Genomic DNA, 24594 nt, shown 5'->3' with positions numbered 1-24594 from the left:
CAGCCGTTCTAATGGCTCTAAAAGTTTTCTAAAGAACTATTAGGATTTGTTGTTCGCAAATCGAAAGTAGATATCCTCAGTTTATTGCAAATCTAGAACAGTTTGGTTCGATTTGTGCACTTTTCGTTGTGTGAAATTCACAGTAATCGAGATCAAGTGAAGCCTTCTTTTTTTTTTGCGAAAATGTGGAAAAGGGGAATGCTTGCATAATTAATACAATTCATCAGCTAATTGCTATTCGGAAGTGTTAAGGAAAAGGTCAGTTGTTTTCGTATTCACGACATCCAGTTATGTCTCTGATATTACCCACCCGCCTTTTTTTGTTATATCAAATACAATAATAGAGGTCGTATAAAGAATAAGGTATAACTCAGTAATCCAATTGCTTGAAACCTATATACGATACAGATCATACTGTACGAAATTTAAACATTATAAAGTTTCCCAGGCACGGCTTGTATGCACACCTATGCAAGTATTGATAAAATAAGCTCTTGATTTTCATACAATCGATAGCGAAAAGGTAAAACCTCTAAACAACATTTCTTCGCAATCAGTTCAAGTTCTTATCTCCAAAGATTAATACTTCGCTTTATTTTTATCTGCATCCACACGGACTGTCGTAACAAGATGATTTTTCATTATTTCGCTATTGAGCGCCGATTCCGTTACAGCTGCATTTTTCGATTCGACTTAATTTTCTAAGCAGTGATTTTTTAAATTATTTCCAATCAATTCATAATTCTTAAATCTAACATTTGCCATGAAATTATCTAAAAAAAATCGCTTTTGACGATTCTGTTTCAGCCATACAAGACAGATAGAACAGTTCTTTACTTCTTAATTCAATTGTTTGTGTCACGATGATTTTTACTGTATCAATTTATCTAAGCAGTCAAAACTTTTGATATGATAATTAAACAAAAATTAAGCTTTATTTGTCTTTTCTTCTATTATTTCCGCTAATGCACGGCTGATAAAACAAACATAAATAACGTAAAATAAATTAAGCTAAACAGAAAAAATAGAGGATTGGCAAATTCAGATAGGTCCAATAATAGAATGACACAATTTTGTCTCTTGCTGGAATCATGCGACATACATTTTTGCCCACATCGAATCTCGTACAAGCAATTAGCCAAGACAAAAGTCTAATTCGTGCGCGCCAACACTATACCAACACTGCGCATCCATACAATAGGACTAATATGTTCAATGTGATGCCGTGCAATATCGCAACTGAACGGAAGACTGATTTTTCTCTAAGCTGACAGAGTCTGCTGGAATCCAACCAGGCTTCTGCAGGCTGCTAGAAACCTTTATCTTCGGGTATAAACTTGAGTGAAGCTATTATTTTGTATGTTTCTGGTTTAGTGTACAATTCCGAACTGTCAAGTTAAATGGGTTTAGAAAGGTCGCATTTCTAGCTAAGTTCTTTTGAAAAATGATTCGTGTTATCTTTTCAGTAAATGAATAAAGGACGATTATTTTGTGTTGTAATTATAGAAAATATTATTGTGAAACGTTTGAATTCAAATGTACCAGCAATATTTGAATCAAGCAGTTAGGACACTGCAAAATTTAAGTTCAGATGAGCTGAAGGATTTGTTGAATGATGACGATAAATTGGACGAAACAGTAGCTCGAGCCGTAAGTGCGATTTAGCTTTGAGTGAGTCATGAATATTTTGTTTATAATTGTTCTATTTTCTTTTCATGAAGATCGAGACATTAGAATCCGAGAAGGAAGTAGTGCTCAGTGAAAATCGCAGTTTAGCAGAAAGTAATTTAGGTAATGAACCTAAAATGATCGAATTGCGCTCTCGGGTAAATGATCTTTCTGAACAGGGTCGATTCTTGGCAAACTCGGTCAAAGAAAAATCGGAGGAATTGAGTATGTACCATTATATTTTGTAGTCGCATGAAATTACTATAATTTGTGTTCGTTTTCAGAAACCAAATCAAGTAGCACAAATCCGGACACGGTATTAGCTCTGTTACAAGCGGCAGCAGCCGAAAGCGAAGAGGAATCGGAAAAAATCGTCAAGAAATTTCTCGTCAATGACATTACTACCGATGTATATTTGGAACAGTTCATGAGTTCTCGCAAATCAATGCACAATCGGAAATTAAAGGCCGAAAAAATGATGGAACTAGTTCGAAATGGTTCAAATCAGCAGTCGGCCAATGTTGCACTCGGTTCGCCTTCGTTTGGGATGGTTCCGTATCCGCGTTCTAGTGGGTTCTACCCACCATCAAATCCACCCGCTGTAGGAACTGTTCCATACCCAGTCGGACCGATTGCGATGCCAATGCCTGGAATGTTTCGGATGCCATACCCATGAGAACGATTTTACAAAGTTAGTTGATAGATTGACACATTTTCCTGTTGTATGCCGAAAGTTATAATTATTTAGTATGATCGCTCGCCTTTTATATAAATATCCCCGTGTTGATTAAACGAAGGTTTTACTATTACTTCCATTAGGTTATCTAAACAAAAAGTATTATTCGGTTTCTCACAGAGTGCTGATAAATACTCAATTATCTAGGAAATTGTGATTAGTGCATTAAAAGAATTTTATTTCGAACACAATTTTATTCTGAATGCTCATCGCTGAAATCTTCATAGTCACTACCAGAGAACAAAGAAGATTCCTCGTTGTTTCCAGCAAGTTTGAGCTGCTCAAATTTTTCCAACAGTTCTTCTCTTGTCCTTAGTGTATTTTCATTATTCTTCCCGCGAAGTTCTGCATCGTCGCCTTCCGATTCGACATTTTCCTTCTTTTTATTCTTGTTCATATATCGCAGGAACGTTCGCCTTTTCCTCTCCGGTAGCGACTTGATAAGTTGATCCATTTCCACTTTTAGCATGCGTTTCTCCTCATCGGTAGGTTCCGGTGGAATGATTGTGACTTCTTCGGCTGGCTTGAGACATTTAGCACAACGCTTACTGTCGAGTGCACAGTCCCGGCACAGTACATGGTAAGCTCGTTTCACCTTCCGTTCATTGCATTGATTGCAAGTTTTAGGCTGAGACAGTGGTTTGTATTTTCGGTATTTGATTTTCCACTCGATTATCTCTTTGCAATGCTCGCAAACTTCGCATACATTTAGCGTATTAATCAATTTTATGAGAGGTGTGTGCATATCATGAAGATCATTTTTGAAGGCAAATGTATTTTTATGCTTCTGTGCGCGCGTTCGATGACCACTATCCCCACGTCTGGTACTCATGTTTTAAATTGAAAACTATAGAAAACTTGTAGAGAAAATATGCTGTTATAGAAATTTAAACTTCACGTGTTTTGATTTTTCTTTTGTTTTGACGTTTTAGAACACTTGCTGGATGCAGAGTTACCATGTTCAAAGATATTTCTGTAAGACCACATATGTTTGCCTATTTTGCAGCAAAGATTGTTTGCTTATTTTGCCGTCACAGAACACAGATTTTATACAGATTCACAGATTTTTACAGATTTTTGTGTTTTTTATTTTCATAGATTATGATCGAATATATGGAACACATTTGGTACATAGATTATTGAGGTAAAACACAGATTTTAAAATGGCAACTATGGCTGGCTGAGCCACCAGTCCGAGACAAAAACCTTTTTATAAGAAAACGCACTAAACAGCTACCGCAGCGCTACCTACTCGTGGAAAATGAAAACAGAAAATTCCCTCACCAGCTGAGAGAGATATTCACCAAAAAATTATTAAAATCTTCATCAAAGCATGATCTACCGTCAAAATAAAAAACCAGAGAACTCCCCCACCAGAAAAAATTGATGAGCAGTATGTTGGACAATTTAGAAAAATACAAAATAAAATAACAATTACGAGCGTGTACATATATCACTAATATTACTGTTGTTGTACCGTTGAATTCCACTATGTCACGTCATTACAATCTCACAAAGTCACTATTTTTACGAAAGTGTATCAAACGTTATAATACAGATACGTATTTCGGAATGTTATTTACATCCTTCTTCAGTGTATCGGTTTTATAAGTTTATAGTCTATACCGATACACTGAAGACGGATGTAAATAACATTCCGAAATACGTATCTGTATTATAACGTTTGATACACTTTCGTGAAAATAGTAACTGTGAAAATAATGACTTTGTGAGAGTGTAATGACGTGACATAGTGGAATTCAACGGTACAACAACAGTAACTATAAGTGAGAATATTCTACTAACAGCTCAATCAGAAATTTAGTGTACATATATGTTTATATCTGCAATATGTAAAACATACTTCGGTTTGTTATAGGATTGAGCTGTGACGAATAAACGTATTGAATAAAAAATATTACTGATCGGAAAAATCACTTCCAGCCTAAATTATTCAAGACTAGCCAAACAATTGTCCACTCGCTTTTTCTACGTGTTAGTTATTACGACGATATCGGTAAACATAAATAAATCATACGCAATTCAACCGGATATGTTGGGTTAGGAAATGGGTCCGACGGTAGATATTCGATAATCTATATGAAATCAATTATTTATCAAGGATAATTTGACGTCTTATGTCAAAGTAAAGTGATTGCTGCAGACCAAGGGGCGGATTACTTCTGATATATTTAAAATATCGACAAAATAAAATGTTATGAACTTTGATCGACGATTTTCTTTTAGTTGTCTGTACCACTAACAATTCACCTTTTTCAGTGCGTGTAACCGAACCCACGCAGGCTGCATGTACGGTATCAACTTATCCTTTACTCAATACCCGTCCTCCGTAAATAATTATTCAAAATACATTCAAACCCGATTTAATAACACCCTAATATTTCAATTTAATCAAAAGTTCATAGTCAGTTAAAGAAAACCAAAAATTTGTCTTCAAATTTCAATGTAGAAATTCGATTGAAGCAACCTAAAAATTACGATAAAAGCAACTATTATCGTAGTTTTTTCTGTGTACAATGCACATTGGTACATTGCTGCGAAACTGAATTATCGGTAGTGACACCTGCCAATGAAAAATAGAACTAAGAAAAGGAGGTTTCTTTCGAAAATTTTCTTATCGACAGTAGTTTTTACGGATCAACATTTTTTTTAACAGAAACCAGTGTAATGTTGATCTCTCGAGTACTAGAATGTATAGCGATCGAGTACCATTTATTTTGGATGTTTTATCTGTTATTTCCAGGCATTTGAAAAAATGGTATTAGACCAATTAAACTTAAGCTCCATTCTAAATAAACGTTAGTTTTCGCAAAATGAAATGAGATCAACATTACCACCTCCGAGTAAAAACTTTTTCTTCAACTTCTAGTATGATTTTTCAAATGAATTTGCTCGTATTTATAAGAAATCGTTGAAAAGGTGTAGGAATTAAAAATTTTCCTTCCGATTTGACAGCTCTTGCTGAAAGTATCATCTCTAAACAAGCAGTGCCTTATTCAGTAGTGATCCACCATTTTATTTCGCTCCTTGACAGCAAAAATAGACAATCCGGACGTTAAAGTCTTTCTCGAAAACTTCTGTCTAATCCATCGATTCTCCATTTGAACTAATCGAACTAAACCGCTTTTATAATTATCGATAAAATAATCTACATGATACCAGACCCTGTCAGCTTGGAGCGAAATCAATCTTCAGTTCAGCAACGCCATCGCACGGTGCCACATTCAACATATCATGTCAATTGTATGGGTGCGCAGTGCTGCTATTTTGGCGCGTACGAATTTAACATTTCTCTTCCCTACTTCTGTGTACGAGATTCGATGCGAACTCGCCTGAGGGCGCCATGCACGCAAAAAATGTTGTTGCCAATGATTTGTTCGGGAAATGTGAGAGCTGGATATCTTGTTAATATGATGTCTTTGATGATACCCAAACACTGCCCAAGTTTTATTTTATTTAAAGAAATGGATACGTCTATGAAGTTAATTTTCATTTTGGTAATTTTTATCAATATTGTTTTAAAACTTTTTAAAATGTTCTAGCAATAAACACAGACTAACATATATGCCACTATGAGTAAATTCTTCTATAAATAAATTTTCGTGGGGCACTGATCCACCTATATTGAACTGCGCGAACTATTTACTATCGGTACCCCCCTTGTGTTATGTAAACGATTTTTTAGTAGTTGGTTCACTGGATTATCACTAGTTGCCTTTTTCAGACCTCAACTGCAACGACAATACATTATTCCCAAGCTACACTGATAAAAATTTGCACGATCGATTCATATATAAACACCACTTCAATTTAATAAGCTTTTTCATATCAATGCATATCACAGTGATTTGTTTCATGATTTCATTTGCAAATTCACTAATATACGAAATTAGATTTTTGCCTTTCTCTATAGAAAGGTATTAGAATTGCTGGGAAAACCGACTTTCGAACGGAGCCTCGGAGACCCATAGTGTTATATACCATTCGACTCAGTTCGTCGAGATCGGAAAATGTCTGTGTGTGTGTGTGTGTGTGTGTATGTGTGTGTGTGTGTATGTGTGTGTGTGTGTATGTGTGTGCACTTTTCGAAGATATTTGAACGCGCTCAATTTTCTCAGAGATGGCTGAACCGATTTGAACAAACTTGGGCTCGTTTGAAAGCTACTGTCGGGCCATTGATCAAGTTCGAAGATCAAATGGCTGTGATTTTTGGTTCAGGAGATATGATTCTATAAGTGACGTAACCGACAAAAAGCGTTGTATTTGAACGCGCTCAATTTTCTCAGAGATGGCTGAACCGATTTGAACAAACTTGGGCTCGTTTGAAAGCTACTGTCGGGCCATTGATCAAGTTCGAAGATCAAATGGCTGTGATTTTTGGTTCCGGAGATATGATTCTATAAGTGACGTAACCGACAAAAAGCGTTGTATTTGAACGCGCTCAATTTTCTCAGAGATGGCTGATCCGATTTCAACAAACTTGGGCTCGTTTGAAAGCTACTGTCGTGCCATTGATCAAGTTCGAAGATCAAATGGTTGTGACTTTTGGTTCCAGAAATATGATTGTATAAGTGACGTAACCGACAAAACACGTTGATTTTTACCGCTCTTGTATATATAAGGGTGCCAAAATTTTGGGATCAACTCTATTTTCGTAAAGTTCTAGTGCTCAAAAGTTTAAGCACCTCGAAAAAAGCCTTCATGCAAAATTTGACCTAAATCGGACATGCTTAAGGGGTGCTGCCCGGTGGTAAAGGTTTGACAATTATCGATCTTGAAAAAGCACCATAGGGGGGAGTACATGAAATTTCCAAAATAAAAAATTTTTTTTGATGCCAAAACTCTTAAAACTGCATAAAACATCGAAATTTAGTGTTATCCCGAAAAAATTTTTTTTTGAAAAAATCAACTTTCTGGGACTTAGAAAAATTTTCATATTTTTTCTAAGTCCCAAAAAGTCGACTTTTTCAAAAAATTTTTTTTTCGAGATGACACTAAATCTCGACGTTTCATGCAATTCTAAGCCTTTTGGCATCAAAAATTTTTTTTCGATTTCGAAAATTTCATGTACTCCCTCCTATGGTGATTTTTCAAGATATATGAAAATTCCACTAAGTGGACTAAGAAGGGTTTTTGCCTTTCTCTATAGAAAGGTATTAGAATTGCTGGAAAAACCGACTTTCGAACGGAGCCTCGGAGACCCATAGTGTTATATACCATTCGACTCAGTTCGTCGAGATCGGAAAATGTCTGTGTGTGTGTGTGTGTATGTGTGTGTGTGTGTATGTGTGTGTGTGTGTATGTGTGTGCACTTTTCGAAGATATTTGAACGCGCTCAATTTTCTCAGAGATGGCTGAACCGATTTGAACAAACTTGGGCTCGTTTGAAAGCTACTGTCGGGCCATTGATCAAGTTCGAAGATCAAATGGCTGTGATTTTTGGTTCAGGAGATATGATTCTATAAGTGACGTAACCGACAAAAAGCGTTGTATTTGAACGCGCTCAATTTTCTCAGAGATGGCTGAACCGATTTGAACAAACTTGGGCTCGTTTGGAAGCTACTGTCGGGCCATTGATCAAGTTCGAAGATCAAATGGCTGTGATTTTTGGTTCCGGAGATATGATTCTATAAGTGACGTAACCGACAAAAAGCGTTGTATTTGAACGCGCTCAATTTTCTCAGAGATGGCTGATCCGATTTCAACAAACTTGGGCTCGTTTGAAAGCTACTGTCGTGCCATTGATCAAGTTCGAAGATCAAATGGTTGTGACTTTTGGTTCCAGAAATATGATTGTATAAGTGACGTAACCGACAAAACACGTTGATTTTTACCGCTCTTGTATATATAAGGGTGCCAAAATTTTGGGATCAACTCTATTTTCGTAAAGTTCTAGTGCTCAAAAGTTTAAGCACCTCGAAAAAAGCCTTCATGCAAAATTTGACCTAAATCGGACATGCTTAAGGGGTGCTGCCCGGTGGTAAAGGTTTGACAATTATCGATCTTGAAAAAGCACCATAGGGGGGAGTACATGAAATTTCCAAAATAAAAAATTTTTTTTGATGCCAAAACTCTTAAAACTGCATAAAACATCGAAATTTAGTGTTATCCCGAAAAAATTTTTTTTTGAAAAAATCAACTTTCTGGGACTTAGAAAAATTTTCATATTTTTTCTAAGTCCCAAAAAGTCGACTTTTTCAAAAAATTTTTTTTTCGAGATGACACTAAATCTCGACGTTTCATGCAATTCTAAGCCTTTTGGCATCAAAAATTTTTTTTCGATTTCGAAAATTTCATGTACTCCCTCCTATGGTGATTTTTCAAGATATATGAAAATTCCACTAAGTGGACTAAGAAGGGTTTTGCCTTTCTCTATAGAAAGGTATTAGAATTGCTGGAAAAACCGACTTTCGAACGGAGCCTCGGAGACCCATAGTGTTATATACCATTCGACTCAGTTCGTCGAGATCGGAAAATGTCTGTGTGTGTGTGTGTGTGTGTGTGTGTGTGTGTGTATGTGTGTGTGTGTGTGTATGTGTGTGTGTGTGTATGTGTGTGCACTTTTCGAAGATATTTGAACGCGCTCAATTTTCTCAGAGATGGCTGAACCGATTTGAACAAACTTGGGCTCGTTTGAAAGCTACTGTCGGGCCATTGATCAAGTTCGAAGATCAAATGGCTGTGATTTTTGGTTCAGGAGATATGATTCTATAAGTGACGTAACCGACAAAAAGCGTTGTATTTGAACGCGCTCAATTTTCTCAGAGATGGCTGAACCGATTTGAACAAACTTGGGCTCGTTTGAAAGCTACTGTCGGGCCATTGATCAAGTTCGAAGATCAAATGGCTGTGATTTTTGGTTCCGGAGATATGATTCTATAAGTGACGTAACCGACAAAAAGCGTTGTATTTGAACGCGCTCAATTTTCTCAGAGATGGCTGATCCGATTTCAACAAACTTGGGCTCGTTTGAAAGCTACTGTCGTGCCATTGATCAAGTTCGAAGATCAAATGGTTGTGACTTTTGGTTCCAGAAATATGATTGTATAAGTGACGTAACCGACAAAACACGTTGATTTTTACCGCTCTTGTATATATAAGGGTGCCAAAATTTTGGGATCAACTCTATTTTCGTAAAGTTCTAGTGCTCAAAAGTTTAAGCACCTCGAAAAAAGCCTTCATGCAAAATTTGACCTAAATCGGACATGCTTAAGGGGTGCTGCCCGGTGGTAAAGGTTTGACAATTATCGATCTTGAAAAAGCACCATAGGGGGGAGTACATGAAATTTCCAAAATAAAAAATTTTTTTTGATGCCAAAACTCTTAAAACTGCATAAAACATCGAAATTTAGTGTTATCCCGAAAAATTTTTTTTTTGAAAAAATCAACTTTCTGGGACTTAGAAAAATTTTCATATTTTTTCTAAGTCCCAAAAAGTCGACTTTTTCAAAAAAATTTTTTTTCGAGATGACACTAAATCTCGACGTTTCATGCAATTCTAAGCCTTTTGGCATCAAAAATTTTTTTTCGATTTCGAAAATTTCATGTACTCCCTCCTATGGTGATTTTTCAAGATATATGAAAATTCCACTAAGTGGACTAAGAAGGGTTTTTGCCTTTCTCTATAGAAAGGTATTAGAATTGCTGGAAAAACCGACTTTCGAACGGAGCCTCGGAGACCCATAGTGTTATATACCATTCGACTCAGTTCGTCGAGATCGGAAAATGTCTGTGTGTGTGTGTGTGTGTGTATGTGTGTGTGTGTGTGTATGTGTGTGTGTGTGTATGTGTGTGCACTTTTCGAAGATATTTGAACGCGCTCAATTTTCTCAGAGATGGCTGAACCGATTTGAACAAACTTGGGCTCGTTTGAAAGCTACTGTCGGGCCATTGATCAAGTTCGAAGATCAAATGGCTGTGACTTTTGGTTCCGGAGATATGATTGTATAAGTGACGTAACCGACAAAAAGCGTTGTATTTGAACGCGCTCAATTTTCTCAGAGATGGCTGAACCGATTGTAACAAACTCGGGCTCGTTTGAAAGCTACTGTCGGACCATTGATCAAGTTCGAAGATCAAATGGCTGTGAGTTTTGGTTGCGAAGATATGATTGTATAAGTGACGTAACCGACAAAAAGCGTTGTATTTGAACGCGCTCAATTTTCTCAGAGATGGCTGATCCGATTTTAACAAACTTGGGCTCGTTCGGAAGCTACTGTCGGTCCGATGATCAAGTTCGAAGATCAAATGGTTGTGACTTTTGGTTCCATATATATGATGGTATAAGTGACGTAACCGACAAAACACGTTGATTTTTACCGCTCTTATATATATAAGGGTGCCAAAATTTTGGGATCAACTCTATTTTCGTAAGGTTCTAGTGCTCAAAACTTTAAGCACCTCGTAAAAAGCCTTCATGCAAAATTTGACCTAAATCTGACATGCTTAAGGGGTGCTGCCCGGTGGTAAAGGTTTGACAATTTTCGATCTTGAAAAAGCACCATAGGGGAAAGTACAAGAAATTTTCAAAATCGAAAATTTTTTTTGATGCCGAAACTCTTGAAACTGCATGAAACATCGAAATTTAGTGTCATCTCAAAAAAAAAATTTTTTTTGAAAAATCAACTTTCATATATTTTCTAAGTCCCAAAAAGTCGACTTTTTCAAAAAATTTTTTTCGAGATGACACTAAATCTCGACGTTTCATGCAATTCTAAGCCTTTTGGCATCAAACATTTTTTTTCGATTTCGAAAATTTCATGTACTCCCCCCTATGGTGATTTTTCAAGATATATGAAAATTCCACTAAGTGGACTAAGAAGGCTTTTTGCCTTTCTCTATAGAAAGGTATTAGAATTGCTGGAAAAACCGACTTTCGAACGGAGCCTCGGAGACCCATAGTGTTATATACCATTCGACTCAGTTCGACGAGATCGGAAAATGTCTGTGTGTATGTATGTGTGTGTGTGTGTGTATGTGTATGTGTGCACTTTTAGAAGATATTTGAACGCGCTCAATTTTCTCAGAGATGGCTGAACCGATTTGAGCAAACTTGGGCTCGTTTGAAAGCTACTGTCGGGCCATTGATCAAGTTCGAAGATCAAATGGCTGTGACTTTTGGTTCCGGAGATATGGTTGTATAAGTGACGTAACCGACAAAAAGCGTTGTATTTGAACGCGCTCAATTTTCTCAGAAATGGCTGAACCGATTTTAACAAACTTGGGCTCGTTTGAAAGCTACTGTCGGGCCATTAATCAAGTTCGAAGATCAAATGGCTGTGAGTTTTGGTTCCGGAGATATGATTGTATAAGTGACGTAACCGACAAAAAGCGTTGTATTTGAACGCGCTCAATTTTCTCAGAGATCGCTGAACCGATTTTAACAAACTTGGGCTCGTTTGAAAGCTACTGTCGGTCCATTGATCGAGTTCGAAGACCAAATGGCTGTGACTTTTGGTTCCGGAGATATGATTGTATAAGTGACGTAACCGACAAAACACGTTGATTTTTACCGCTCTTATATATAGCGGGGGCCAAAATTTTGGGATCACCTCTATTTTCGTTAAGTTCTAGTGCTCAAAAGTTTAAGCACCTCGAAAAAAGCCTTCATGCAAAATTTGACCTAAATCGGACATGCTTAAGGGGTGCTGCCCGGTGGTAAAGGTTTGATAATTTTCGATCTTGAAAAAGCACCATAGGGGGGAGTACATGAAATTTCCAAAATCGAAAATTTTTTTTGATTCCAAAACTCTTAAAACTGCATAAAACATCGAAATTTAGTGTCATCTCAAAAAAAAATTTTTTTGAAAAAATCAACTTTCTGGGACATAGAAAAATTTTCATATTGTATAAGTCCCAAAAAGTCGATTTTTTCAAAAAAATTTTTTTTCGAGATGACACTAAATCTTGACGTTTCATGCAATTCTAAGCCTTTTGGCATCAAAAATTTTTTTTCGATTTCGAAAATTTCATGTACTCCCCCCTATGGTGATTTTTCAAGATATATGAAAATTTCACTAAGTGGACTAAGAAGGCTTTTTGCCTTTCTCTATAGAAAGGTATTAGAATTGCTGGAAAAACCGACTTTCGAACGGAGCCTCGGAGACCCATAGTGTTATATACCATTCGACTCAGCTCGACGAGATCGGAAAATGTCTGTGTGTGTGTGTGTGTGTGTGTATGTGTGTGTGTGTGTGTGTATGTGTGTGTGTGTGTATGTGTGTGCACTTTTCGAAGATATTTGAACGCGCTCAATTTTCTCAGAGATGGCTGAACCGATTTTAACAAACTTAGGCTCGTTTGAAAGCTACTATCGGGGCATTGATCAAGTTCGAAGATAAAATGGCTGTGACTTTTGGTTCCGGAGATATGATTGTATAAGTGACGTAACCGACAAAAAGCGTTGTATTTGAACGCGCTCAATTTTCTCAGAGATGGCTGAACCGATTTGAACAAACTTGGACTCGTTTGAAAGCTACTGGCGGGCCATTGATCAAGTTCGAAGATCAAATGGCTGTGACTTTTGGTTCCGGAGATATGATTGTATAAGTGACGTAATCGACAAAAAGCGTTGTATTTGAACGCGCTCAATTTTCTCAGAGATGGCTGATCCGATTTTAACAAACTTGGGCTCGTTTGAAAGCTACTGTCGGGCCGTTGATCAAGTTCGAAGATCAAATGGTTGTGACTTTAGGTTCCAGATATATGATGGTATAAGTGACGTAACCGACAAAACACGTTGATTTTTACCGCTCTTGTATATATAAGGGTGCCAAAATTTTGGGATCAACTCTATTTTCGTAAAGTTCTAGTGCTCAAAAGTTTAAGCACCTCGAAAAAAGCCTTCATGCAAAATTTGACCTAAATCGGACATGCTTAAGGGGTGCTGCCCGGTGGTAAAGGTTTGACAATTATCGATCTTGAAAAAGCACCATAGGGGGGAGTACATGAAATTTCCAAAATCGAAAATTTTTTTTGATGCCAAAACTCTTAAAACTGCATAAAACATCGAAATTTAGTGTCATCTCAAAAAAAAATTTTTTTGAGAAAATCAACTTTCTGGGACTTAGAAAAATTTTCATATTTTTTCTAAGTCCCAAAAAGTCGATTTTTTCCAAAAAATTTTTTTTCGAGATGACACTAAATCTCGACGTTTCATGCAATTCTAAGCCTTTTGGCATCAAAATTTTTTTTTCGATTTTGAAAATTTCATGTACTCCCCCCTATGGTGATTTTTCAAGATATATGAAAATTTCACTAAGTGGACTAAGAAGGCTTTTTGCCTTTCTCTATAGAAAGGTATTAGAATTGCTGGAAAAACCGACTTTCGAACGGAGCCTCGGAGACCCATAGTGTTATATACCATTCGACTCAGCTCGACGAGATCGGAAAATGTCTGTGTGTGTGTGTGTGTGTGTGTGTGTATGTGTGTGTGTGTATGTGTGTGTGTGTGTGTATGTGTGTGCACTTTTCGAAGATATTTGAACGCGCTCAATTTTCTCAGAGATGGCTCAACCGATTTTAACAAACTTAGGCTCGTTTGAAAGCTACTATCGGGGCATTGATCAAGTTCGAAGATAAAATGGCTGTGACTTTTGGTTCCGGAGATATGATTGTATAAGTGACGTAACCGACAAAAAGCGTTGTATTTGAACGCGCTCAATTTTCTCAGAGATGGCTGAACCGATTTGAACAAACTTGGACTCGTTTGAAAGCTACTGGCGGGCCATTGATCAAGTTCGAAGATCAAATGGCTGTGACTTTTGGTTCCGGAGATATGATTGTATAAGTGACGTAATCGACAAAAAGCGTTGTATTTGAACGCGCTCAATTTTCTCAGAGATGGCTGATCCGATTTTAACAAACTTGGGCTCGTTTGAAAGCTACTGTCGGGCCGTTGATCAAGTTCGAAGATCAAATGGTTGTGACTTTTTGTTCCAGATATATGATGGTATAAGTGACGTAACCGACAAAACACGTTGATTTTTACCGCTCTTGTATATATAAGGGTGCCAAAATTTTGGGATCAACTCTATTTTCGTAAAGTTCTAGTGCTCAAAAGTTTAAGCACCTCGAAAAAAGCCTTCATGCAAAATTTGACCTAAATCGGACATGCTTAAGGGGTGCTGCCCGGTGGTAAAGGTTTGACAATTATCGATCTTGAAAAAGCACCATAGGGGGGAGTACATGAAATTTCCAAAATCGAAAATTTTTTTTGATGCCAAAACTCTTAAAACTGCATAAAACATCGAAATTTAGTGTCATCTCAAAAAAAAAATTTTTTTGAAAAAATCAACTTTCTGGGACTTAGAAAAATTTTCATATTTTTTCTAAGTCCCAAAAAGTCGATTTTTTCCAAAAAATTTTTTTTCGAGATGACACTAAATCTCGACGTTTCATGCAATTCTAAGCCTTTTGGCATCAAAATTTTTTTTTCGATTTTGAAAATTTCATGTACTCCCCCCTATGGTGATTTTTCAAGATATATGAAAATTTCACTAAGTGGACTAAGAAGGCTTTTTGCCTTTCTCTATAGAAAGGTATTAGAATTGCTGGAAAAACCGACTTTCGAACGGAGCCTCGGAGACCCATAGTGTTATATACCATTCGACTCAGCTCGACGAGATCGGAAAATGTCTGTGTGTGTGTGTGTGTGTGTGTGTGTGTGTGTGTGTGTGTGTGTGTGTATGTGTGTGTGTGTGTGTATGTGTGTGTGTGTGTATGTGTGTGCACTTTTCGAAGATATTTGAACGCGCTCAATTTTCTCAGAGATGGCTCAACCGATTTTAACAAACTTAGGCTCGTTTGAAAGCTACTATCGGGGCATTGATCAAGTTCGAAGATAAAATGGCTGTGACTTTTGGTTCCGGAGATATGATTGTATAAGTGACGTAACCGACAAAAAGCGTTGTATTTGAACGCGCTCAATTTTCTCAGAGATGGCTGAACCGATTTGAACAAACTTGGACTCGTTTGAAAGCTACTGGCGGGCCATTGATCAAGTTCGAAGATCAAATGGCTGTGACTTTTGGTTCCGGAGATATGATTGTATAAGTGACGTAATCGACAAAAAGCGTTGTATTTGAACGCGCTCAATTTTCTCAGAGATGGCTGATCCGATTTTAACAAACTTGGGCTCGTTTGAAAGCTACTGTCGGGCCGTTGATCAAGTTCGAAGATCAAATGGTTGTGACTTTTGGTTCCAGATATATGATGGTATAAGTGACGTAACCGACAAAACACGTTGATTTTTACCGCTCTTGTATATATAAGGGTGCCAAAATTTTGGGATCAACTCTATTTTCGTAAAGTTCTAGTGCTCAAAAGTTTAAGCACCTCGAAAAAAGCCTTCATGCAAAATTTGACCTAAATCGGACATGCTTAAGGGGTGCTGCCCGGTGGTAAAGGTTTGACAATTATCGATCTTGAAAAAGCACCATAGGGGGGAGTACATGAAATTTCCAAAATCGAAAATTTTTTTTGATGCCAAAACTCTTAAAACTGCATAAAACATCGAAATTTAGTGTCATCTCAAAAAAAAATTTTTTTGAAAAAATCAACTTTCTGGGACTTAGAAAAATTTTCATATTTTTTCTAAGTCCCAAAAAGTCGATTTTTTCCAAAAAATTTTTTTTCGAGATGACACTAAATCTCGACGTTTCATGCAATTCTAAGCCTTTTGGCATCAAAATTTTTTTTTCGATTTTGAAAATTTCATGTACTCCCCCCTATGGTGATTTTTCAAGATATATGAAAATTTCACTAAGTGGACTAAGAAGGCTTTTTGCCTTTCTCTATAGAAAGGTATTAGAATTGCTGGAAAAACCGACTTTCGAACGGAGCCTCGGAGACCCATAGTGTTATATACCATTCGACTCAGCTCGACGAGATCGGAAAATGTCTGTGTGTGTGTGTGTGTGTGTGTATGTGTGTGTGTGTATGTGTGTGTGTGTGTATGTGTGTGCACTTTTCGAAGATATTTGAACGCGCTCAATTTTCTCAGAGATGGCTCAACCGATTTTAACAAACTTAGGCTCGTTTGAAAGCTACTATCGGGGCATTGATCAAGTTCGAAGATAAAATGGCTGTGACTTTTGGTTCCGGAGATATGATTGTATAAGTGACGTAACCGACAAAAAGCGTTGTATTTGAACGCGCTCAATTTTCTCAGAGATGGCTGAACCGATTTGAACAAACTTGGACTCGTTTGAAAGCTACTGGCGGGCCATTGATCAAGTTCGAAGATCAAATGGCTGTGACTTTTGGTTCCGGAGATATGATTGTATAAGTGACGTAATCGACAAAAAGCGTTGTATTTGAACGCGCTCAATTTTCTCAGAGATGGCTGATCCGATTTTAACAAACTTGGGCTCGTTTGAAAGCTACTGTCGGGCCGTTGATCAAGTTCGAAGATCAAATGGTTGTGACTTTTGGTTCCAGATATATGATGGTATAAGTGACGTAACCGACAAAACACGTTGATTTTTACCGCTCTTGTATATATAAGGGTGCCAAAATTTTGGGATCAACTCTATTTTCGTAAAGTTCTAGTGCTCAAAAGTTTAAGCACCTCGAAAAAAGCCTTCATGCAAAATTTGACCTAAATCGGACATGCTTAAGGGGTGCTGCCCGGTGGTAAAGGTTTGACAATTATCGATCTTGAAAAAGCACCATAGGGGGGAGTACATGAAATTTCCAAAATCGAAAATTTTTTTTGATGCCAAAACTCTTAAAACTGCATAAAACATCGAAATTTAGTGTCATCTCAAAAAAAAATTTTTTTGAAAAAATCAACTTTCTGGGACTTAGAAAAATTTTCATATTTTTTCTAAGTCCCAAAAAGTCGATTTTTTCCAAAAAATTTTTTTTCGAGATGACACTAAATCTCGACGTTTCATGCAATTCTAAGCCTTTTGGCATCAAAATTTTTTTTTCGATTTTGAAAATTTCATGTACTCCCCCCTATGGTGATTTTTCAAGATATATGAAAATTTCACTAAGTGGACTAAGAAGGCTTTTTGCCTTTCTCTATAGAAAGGTATTAGAATTGCTGGAAAAACCGACTTTCGAACGGAGCCTCGGAGACCCATAGTGTTATATACCATTCGACTCAGTTCGTCGAGATCGGAAAATGTCTGTGTGTGTGTGTGTGTGTGTGTGTATGTGTGTGTGTGTGTATGTGTGTGTGTGTGTATGTGTGTGCACTTTTCGAAGATATTTGAACGCGCTCAATTTTCTCAGAGATGGCTGAACCGATTTGAACAAACTTAGGCTCGTTTGAAAGCTACTGTCGGGCCATTGATCAAGTTCGAAGATCAAATGGCTGTGATTTTTGGTTCAGGAGATATGATTCTATAAGTGACGTAACCGACAAAAAGCGTTGTATTTGAACGCGCTCAATTTTCTCAGAGATGGCTGAACCGATTTGAACAAACTTGGGCTCGTTTGAAAGCTACTGTCGGGCCATTGATCAAGTTCGAAGATCAAATGGCTGTGATTTTTGGTTCCGGAGATATGATTCTATAAGTGACGTAACCGACAAAAAGCGTTGTATTTGAACGCGCTCAATTTTCTCAGAGATGGCTGATCCGATTTCAACAAACTTGGGCTCGTTTGAAAGCTACTGTCGTGCCATTGATCAAGTTCGAAGATCAAATGGTTGTGACTTTTGGTTCCAGAAATATGATTGTATAAGTGACGTAACCGACAAAACACGTTGATTTTTACCGCTCTTGTATATATAAGGGTGCCAAAATTTTGGGATCAACTCTATTTTCGTAAAGTTCTAGTGCTCAAAAGTTTAAGCACCTCGAAAAAAGCCTTCATGCAAAATTTGACCTAAATCGGACATGCTTAAGGGGTGCTGCCCGGTGGTAAAGGTTTGACAATTATCGATCTTGAAAAAGCACCATAGGGGGGAGTACATGAAATTTCCAAAATAAAAAATTTTTTTTGATGCCAAAACTCTTTAAACTGCATAAAACATCGAAATTTAGTGTTATCCCGAAAAAATTTTTTTTTGAAAAAATCAACTTTCTGGGACTTAGAAAAATTTTCATATTTTTTCTAAGTCCCAAAAAGTCGACTTTTTCAAAAAATTTTTTTTTCGAGATGACACTAAATCTCGACGTTTCATGCAATTCTAAGCCTTTTGGCATCAAAAATTTTTTTTCGATTTCGAAAATTTCATGTACTCCCTCCTATGGTGATTTTTCAAGATATATGAAAATTCCACTAAGTGGACTAAGAAGGGTTTTTGCCTTTCTCTATAGAAAGGTATTAGAATTGCTGGAAAAACCGACTTTCGAACGGAGCCTCGGAGACCCATAGTGTTATATACCATTCGACTCAGTTCGTCGAGATCGGAAAATGTCTGTGTGTGTGTGTGTGTGTGTGTGTGTGTGTGTGTGTGTGTGTGTATGTGTGTGTGTGTGTGTATGTGTGTGCACTTTTCGAAGATATTTGAACGCGCTCAATTTTCTCAGAGATGGCTGAACCGATTTGAACAAACTTGGGCTCGTTTGAAAGCTACTGTCGGGCCATTGATCAAGTTCGAAGATCAAATGGCTGTGACTTTTGGTTCCGGAGATATGATTGTATAAGTGACGTAACCGACAAAAAGCGTTGTATTTGAACGCGCTCAATTTTCTCAGAGATGGCTGAACCGATTGTAACAAACTCGGGCTCGTTTGAAAGCTACTGTCGGACCATTGATCAAGTTCGAAGATCAAATGGCTGTGAGTTTTGGTTGCGAAGATATGATTGTATAAGTGACGTAACCGACAAAAAGCGTTGTATTTGAACGCGCTCAATTTTCTCAGAGATGGCTGATCCGATTTTAACAAACTTGGGCTCGTTCGGAAGCTACTGTCGGTCCGATGATCAAGTTCGAAGATCAAATGGTTGTGACTTTTGGTTCCATATATATGATGGTATAAGTGACGTAACCGACAAAACACGTTGATTTTTACCGCTCTTATATATATAAGGGTGCCAAAATTTTGGGATCAACTCTATTTTCGTAAGGTTCTAGTGCTCAAAACTTTAAGCACCTCGTAAAAAGCCTTCATGCAAAATTTGACCTAAATCTGACATGCTTAAGGGGTGCTGCCCGGTGGTAAAGGTTTGACAATTTTCGATCTTGAAAAAGCACCATAGGGGAAAGTACAAGAAATTTTCAAAATCGAAAATTTTTTTTGATGCCGAAACTCTTGAAACTGCATGAAACATCGAAATTTAGTGTCATCTCAAAAAAAAAATTTTTTTTGAAAAATCAACTTTCATATTTTTTCTAAGTCCCAAAAAGTCGACTTTTTCAAAAAATTTTTTTCGAGATGACACTAAATCTCGACGTTTCATGCAATTCTAAGCCTTTTGGCATCAAAAATTTTTTTCGATTTCGAAAATTTCATGTACTCCCCCCTATGGTGATTTTTCAAGATATATGAAAATTCCACTAAGTGGACTAAGAAGGCTTTTTGCCTTTCTCTATAGAAAGGTATTGAAATTGCTGGAAAAACCGACTTTCGAACGGAGCCTCGGAGACCCATAGTGTTATATACCATTCGACTCAGCTCGACGAGATCGGAAAATGTATGTGTGTGTGTGTGTATGTGTGTGTGTATGTGTGTATGTATGTGCACTTTTCGAAGATATTTGAACGCGCTCAATTTTCTCAGAGATGGCTCAACCGATTTAAACAAACTTGGACTCGTTTGAAAGCTACTATTGGGCCATTGATCAAGTTCGAAGATCAAATGGCTGTGACTTTTGGTTCCGGAGATATGATTCTATAAGTGACGTAACCGACAAAAAGCGTTGTATTTGAACGCGCTCAATTTTCTCAGAGATGGCTGATCCGATTTCAACAAACTTGGGCTCGTTTGAAAGCTACTGTCGTGCCATTGATCAAGTTCGAAGATCAAATGGTTGTGACTTTTGGTTCCAGAAATATGATTGTATAAGTGACGTAACCGACAAAACACGTTGATTTTTACCGCTCTTGTATATATAAGGGTGCCAAAATTTTGGGATCAACTCTATTTTCGTAAAGTTCTAGTGCTCAAAAGTTTAAGCACCTCGAAAAAAGCCTTCATGCAAAATTTGACCTAAATCGGACATGCTTAAGGGGTGCTGCCCGGTGGTAAAGGTTTGACAATTATCGATCTTGAAAAAGCACCATAGGGGGGAGTACATGAAATTTCCAAAATCGAAAATTTTTTTTGATGCCAAAACTCTTAAAACTGCACAAAACATCGAAATTTAGTGTCATCTCAAAAAAAAATTTTTTTGAAAAAATCAACTTTCTGGGACTTAGAAAAATTTTCATATTGTATAAGTCCCAAAAAGTCGATTTTTTCAAAAAAATTTTTTTTCGAGATGACACTAAATCTCGACGTTTCATGCAATTCTAAGCCTTTTGGCATCAAACATTTTTTTTCGATTTCGAAAATTTCATGTACTCCCCCCTATGGTGATTTTTCAAGATATATGAAAATTTCACTAAGTGGACTAAGAAGGCTTTTTGCCTTTCTCTATAGAAAGGTATTAGAATTGCTGGAAAAACCGACTTTCGAACGGAGCCTCGGAGACCCATAGTGTTATATACCATTCGACTCAGTTCGACGAGATCGGAAAATGTCTGTGTGTATGTATGTGTGTGTGTGTGTATGTGTATGTGTGCACTTTTAGAAGATATTTGAACGCGCTCAATTTTCTCAGAGATGGCTGAACCGATTTGAGCAAACTTGGGCTCGTTTGAAAGCTACTGTCGGGCCATTGATCAAGTTCGAAGATCAAATGGCTGTGACTTTTGGTTCCGGAGATATGGTTGTATAAGTGACGTAACCGACAAAAAGCGTTGTATTTGAACGCGCTCAATTTTCTCAGAAATGGCTGAACCGATTTTAACAAACTTGGGCTCGTTTGAAAGCTACTGTCGGGCCATTAATCAAGTTCGAAGATCAAATGGCTGTGAGTTTTGGTTCCGGAGATATGATTGTATAAGTGACGTAACCGACAAAAAGCGTTGTATTTGAACGCGCTCAATTTTCTCAGAGATGGCTGAACCGATTTTAACAAACTTGGGCTCGTTTGAAAGCTACTGTCGGTCCATTGATCGAGTTCGAAGACCAAATGGCTGTGACTTTTGGTTCCGGAGATATGATTGTATAAGTGACGTAACCGACAAAACACGTTGATTTTTACCGCTCTTATATATAGCGGGGGCCAAAATTTTGGGATCACCTCTATTTTCGTTAAGTTCTAGTGCTCAAAAGTTTAAGCACCTCGAAAAAAGCCTTCATGCAAAATTTGACCTAAATCGGACATGCTTAAGGGGTGCTGCCCGGTGGTAAAGGTTTGATAATTTTCGATCTTGAAAAAGCACCATAGGGGGGAGTACATGAAATTTCCAAAATCGAAAATTTTTTTTGATTCCAAAACTCTTAAAACTGCATAAAACATCGAAATTTAGTGTCATCTCAAAAAAAATTTTTTTTGAAAAAATCAACTTTCTGGGACATAGAAAAATTTTCATATTGTATAAGTCCCAAAAAGTCGATTTTTTCAAAAAAATTTTTTTTCGAGATGACACTAAATCTTGACGTTTCATGCAATTCTAAGCCTTTTGGCATCAAAAATTTTTTTTCGATTTCGAAAATTTCATGTACTCCCCCCTATGGTGATTTTTCAAGATATATGAAAATTTCACTAAGTGGACTAAGAAGGCTTTTTGCCTTTCTCTATAGAAAGGTATTAGAATTGCTGGAAAAACCGACTTTCGAACGGAGCCTCGGAGACCCATAGTGTTATATACCATTCGACTCAGCTCGACGAGATCGGAAAATGTCTGTGTGTGTGTGTGTGTGTATGTGTGTGTGTGTGTATGTGTGTGTGTGTGTATGTGTGTGCACTTTTCGAAGATATTTGAACGCGCTCAATTTTCTCAGAGATGGCTCAACCGATTTTAACAAACTTAGGCTCGTTTGAAAGCTACTATCGGGGCATTGATCAAGTTCGAAGATAAAATGGCTGTGACTTTTGGTTCCGGAGATATGATTGTATAAGTGACGTAACCGACAAAAAGCGTTGTATTTGAACGCGCTCAATTTTCTCAGAGATGGCTGAACCGATTTGAACAAACTTGGACTCGTTTGAAAGCTACTGGCGGGCCATTGATCAAGTTCGAAGATCAAATGGCTGTGACTTTTGGTTCCGGAGATATGATTGTATAAGTGACGTAATCGACAAAAAGCGTTGTATTTGAACGCGCTCAATTTTCTCAGAGATGGCTGATCCGATTTTAACAAACTTGGGCTCGTTTGAAAGCTACTGTCGGGCCGTTGATCAAGTTCGAAGATCAAATGGTTGTGACTTTTGGTTCCAGATATATGATGGTATAAGTGACGTAACCGACAAAACACGTTGATTTTTACCGCTCTTGTATATATAAGGGTGCCAAAATTTTGGGATCAACTCTATTTTCGTAAAGTTCTAGTGCTCAAAAGTTTAAGCACCTCGAAAAAAGCCTTCATGCAAAATTTGACCTAAATCGGACATGCTTAAGGGGTGCTGCCCGGTGGTAAAGGTTTGACAATTATCGATCTTGAAAAAGCACCATAGGGGGGAGTACATGAAATTTCCAAAATCGAAAATTTTTTTTGATGCCAAAACTCTTAAAACTGCATAAAACATCGAAATTTAGTGTCATCTCAAAAAAAAAATTTTTTGAAAAAATCAACTTTCTGGGACTTAGAAAAATTTTCATATTTTTTCTAAGTCCCAAAAAGTCGATTTTTTCCAAAAAATTTTTTTTCGAGATGACACTAAATCTCGACGTTTCATGCAATTCTAAGCCTTTTGGCATCAAAATTTTTTTTTCGATTTTGAAAATTTCATGTACTCCCCCCTATGGTGATTTTTCAAGATATATGAAAATTTCACTAAGTGGACTAAGAAGGCTTTTTGCCTTTCTCTATAGAAAGGTATTAGAATTGCTGGAAAAACCGACTTTCGAACGGAGCCTCGGAGACCCATAGTGTTATATACCATTCGACTCAGCTCGACGAGATCGGAAAATGTCTGTGTGTGTGTGTGTGTATGTGTGTGTGTGTATGTGTGTGTGTGTGTATGTGTGTGCACTTTTCGAAGATATTTGAACGCGCTCAATTTTCTCAGAGATGGCTCAACCGATTTTAACAAACTTAGGCTCGTTTGAAAGCTACTATCGGGGCATTGATCAAGTTCGAAGATAAAATGGCTGTGACTTTTGGTTCCGGAGATATGATTGTATAAGTGACGTAACCGACAAAAAGCGTTGTATTTGAACGCGCTCAATTTTCTCAGAGATGGCTGAACCGATTTGAACAAACTTGGACTCGTTTGAAAGCTACTGGCGGGCCATTGATCAAGTTCGAAGATCAAATGGCTGTGACTTTTGGTTCCGGAGATATGATTGTATAAGTGACGTAATCGACAAAAAGCGTTGTATTTGAACGCGCTCAATTTTCTCAGAGATGGCTGATCCGATTTTAACAAACTTGGGCTCGTTTGAAAGCTACTGTCGGGCCGTTGATCAAGTTCGAAGATCAAATGGTTGTGACTTTTGGTTCCAGATATATGATGGTATAAGTGACGTAACCGACAAAACACGTTGATTTTTACCGCTCTTGTATATATAAGGGTGCCAAAATTTTGGGATCAACTCTATTTTCGTAAAGTTCTAGTGCTCAAAAGTTTAAGCACCTCGAAAAAAGCCTTCATGCAAAATTTGACCTAAATCGGACATGCTTAAGGGGTGCTGCCCGGTGGTAAAGGTTTGACAATTATCGATCTTGAAAAAGCACCATAGGGGGGAGTACATGAAATTTCCAAAATCGAAAATTTTTTTTGATGCCAAAACTCTTAAAACTGCATAAAACATCGAAATTTAGTGTCATCTCAAAAAAAAATTTTTTTGAAAAAATCAACTTTCTGGGACTTAGAAAAATTTTCATATTGTATAAGTCCCAAAAAGTCGATTTTTTCAAAAAAATTTTTTTTCGAGATGACACTAAATCTCGACGTTTCATGCAATTCTAAGCCTTTTGGCATCAAACATTTTTTTTCGATTTCGAAAATTTCATGTACTCCCCCCTATGGTGATTTTTCAAGATATATGAAAATTTCAC

At 37.3% G+C, this 24594-nt stretch overlaps 2 protein-coding genes across 2 annotated transcripts; one reads left to right on the top strand and one right to left on the bottom strand.

Annotated features, from left to right (window-relative positions):
- Positions 1-1432: 1432 nt before the first annotated feature.
- LOC131431444 (uncharacterized) lies at positions 1433-2460 on the top strand. The gene is made up of 3 exons (XM_058597166.1): positions 1433-1650; positions 1722-1893; positions 1953-2460. The coding sequence occupies exons 1-3, from the start codon at positions 1537-1539 to the stop codon at positions 2342-2344; spliced, it is 678 nt and encodes a 225-aa protein (XP_058453149.1). The 5' UTR covers positions 1433-1536; the 3' UTR covers positions 2345-2460.
- Positions 2461-2561: 101 nt separating this feature from the next.
- On the bottom strand, positions 2562-3382 carry LOC131431445 (uncharacterized protein C9orf85 homolog). Its single transcript, XM_058597167.1, has one exon. The coding sequence runs from the start codon at positions 3234-3236 to the stop codon at positions 2598-2600; it is 639 nt and encodes a 212-aa protein (XP_058453150.1). The 5' UTR covers positions 3237-3382; the 3' UTR covers positions 2562-2597.
- Positions 3383-24594: the final 21212 nt, after the last annotated feature.

The sequence above is a fragment of the Malaya genurostris genome, chromosome 2 (genome assembly GCF_030247185.1).
Source record: "Malaya genurostris strain Urasoe2022 chromosome 2, Malgen_1.1, whole genome shotgun sequence".
NCBI classification, from domain to species: Eukaryota; Metazoa; Arthropoda; class Insecta; order Diptera; family Culicidae; genus Malaya; species Malaya genurostris.
This window is presented reverse-complemented; position numbering and strand designations above follow the sequence as displayed.

Bases quoted from the DNA above. Each gene is read 5' to 3' on its own strand.
- LOC131431444 (XM_058597166.1), top strand. From the start codon at position 1,537: ATGTACCAGCAATATTTGAATCAAGCAGTTAGGACACTGCAAAATTTA. The intron at 1,651-1,721 runs GTAAGTGCGATT...CTTTTCATGAAG, and splicing joins ACGAAACAGTAGCTCGAGCC to ATCGAGACATTAGAATCCGA. The intron at 1,894-1,952 runs GTATGTACCATT...GTTCGTTTTCAG, and splicing joins AGAAAAATCGGAGGAATTGA to AAACCAAATCAAGTAGCACA.
- LOC131431445 (XM_058597167.1), bottom strand. From the start codon at position 3,236: ATGAGTACCAGACGTGGGGATAGTGGTCATCGAACGCGCGCACAGAAG.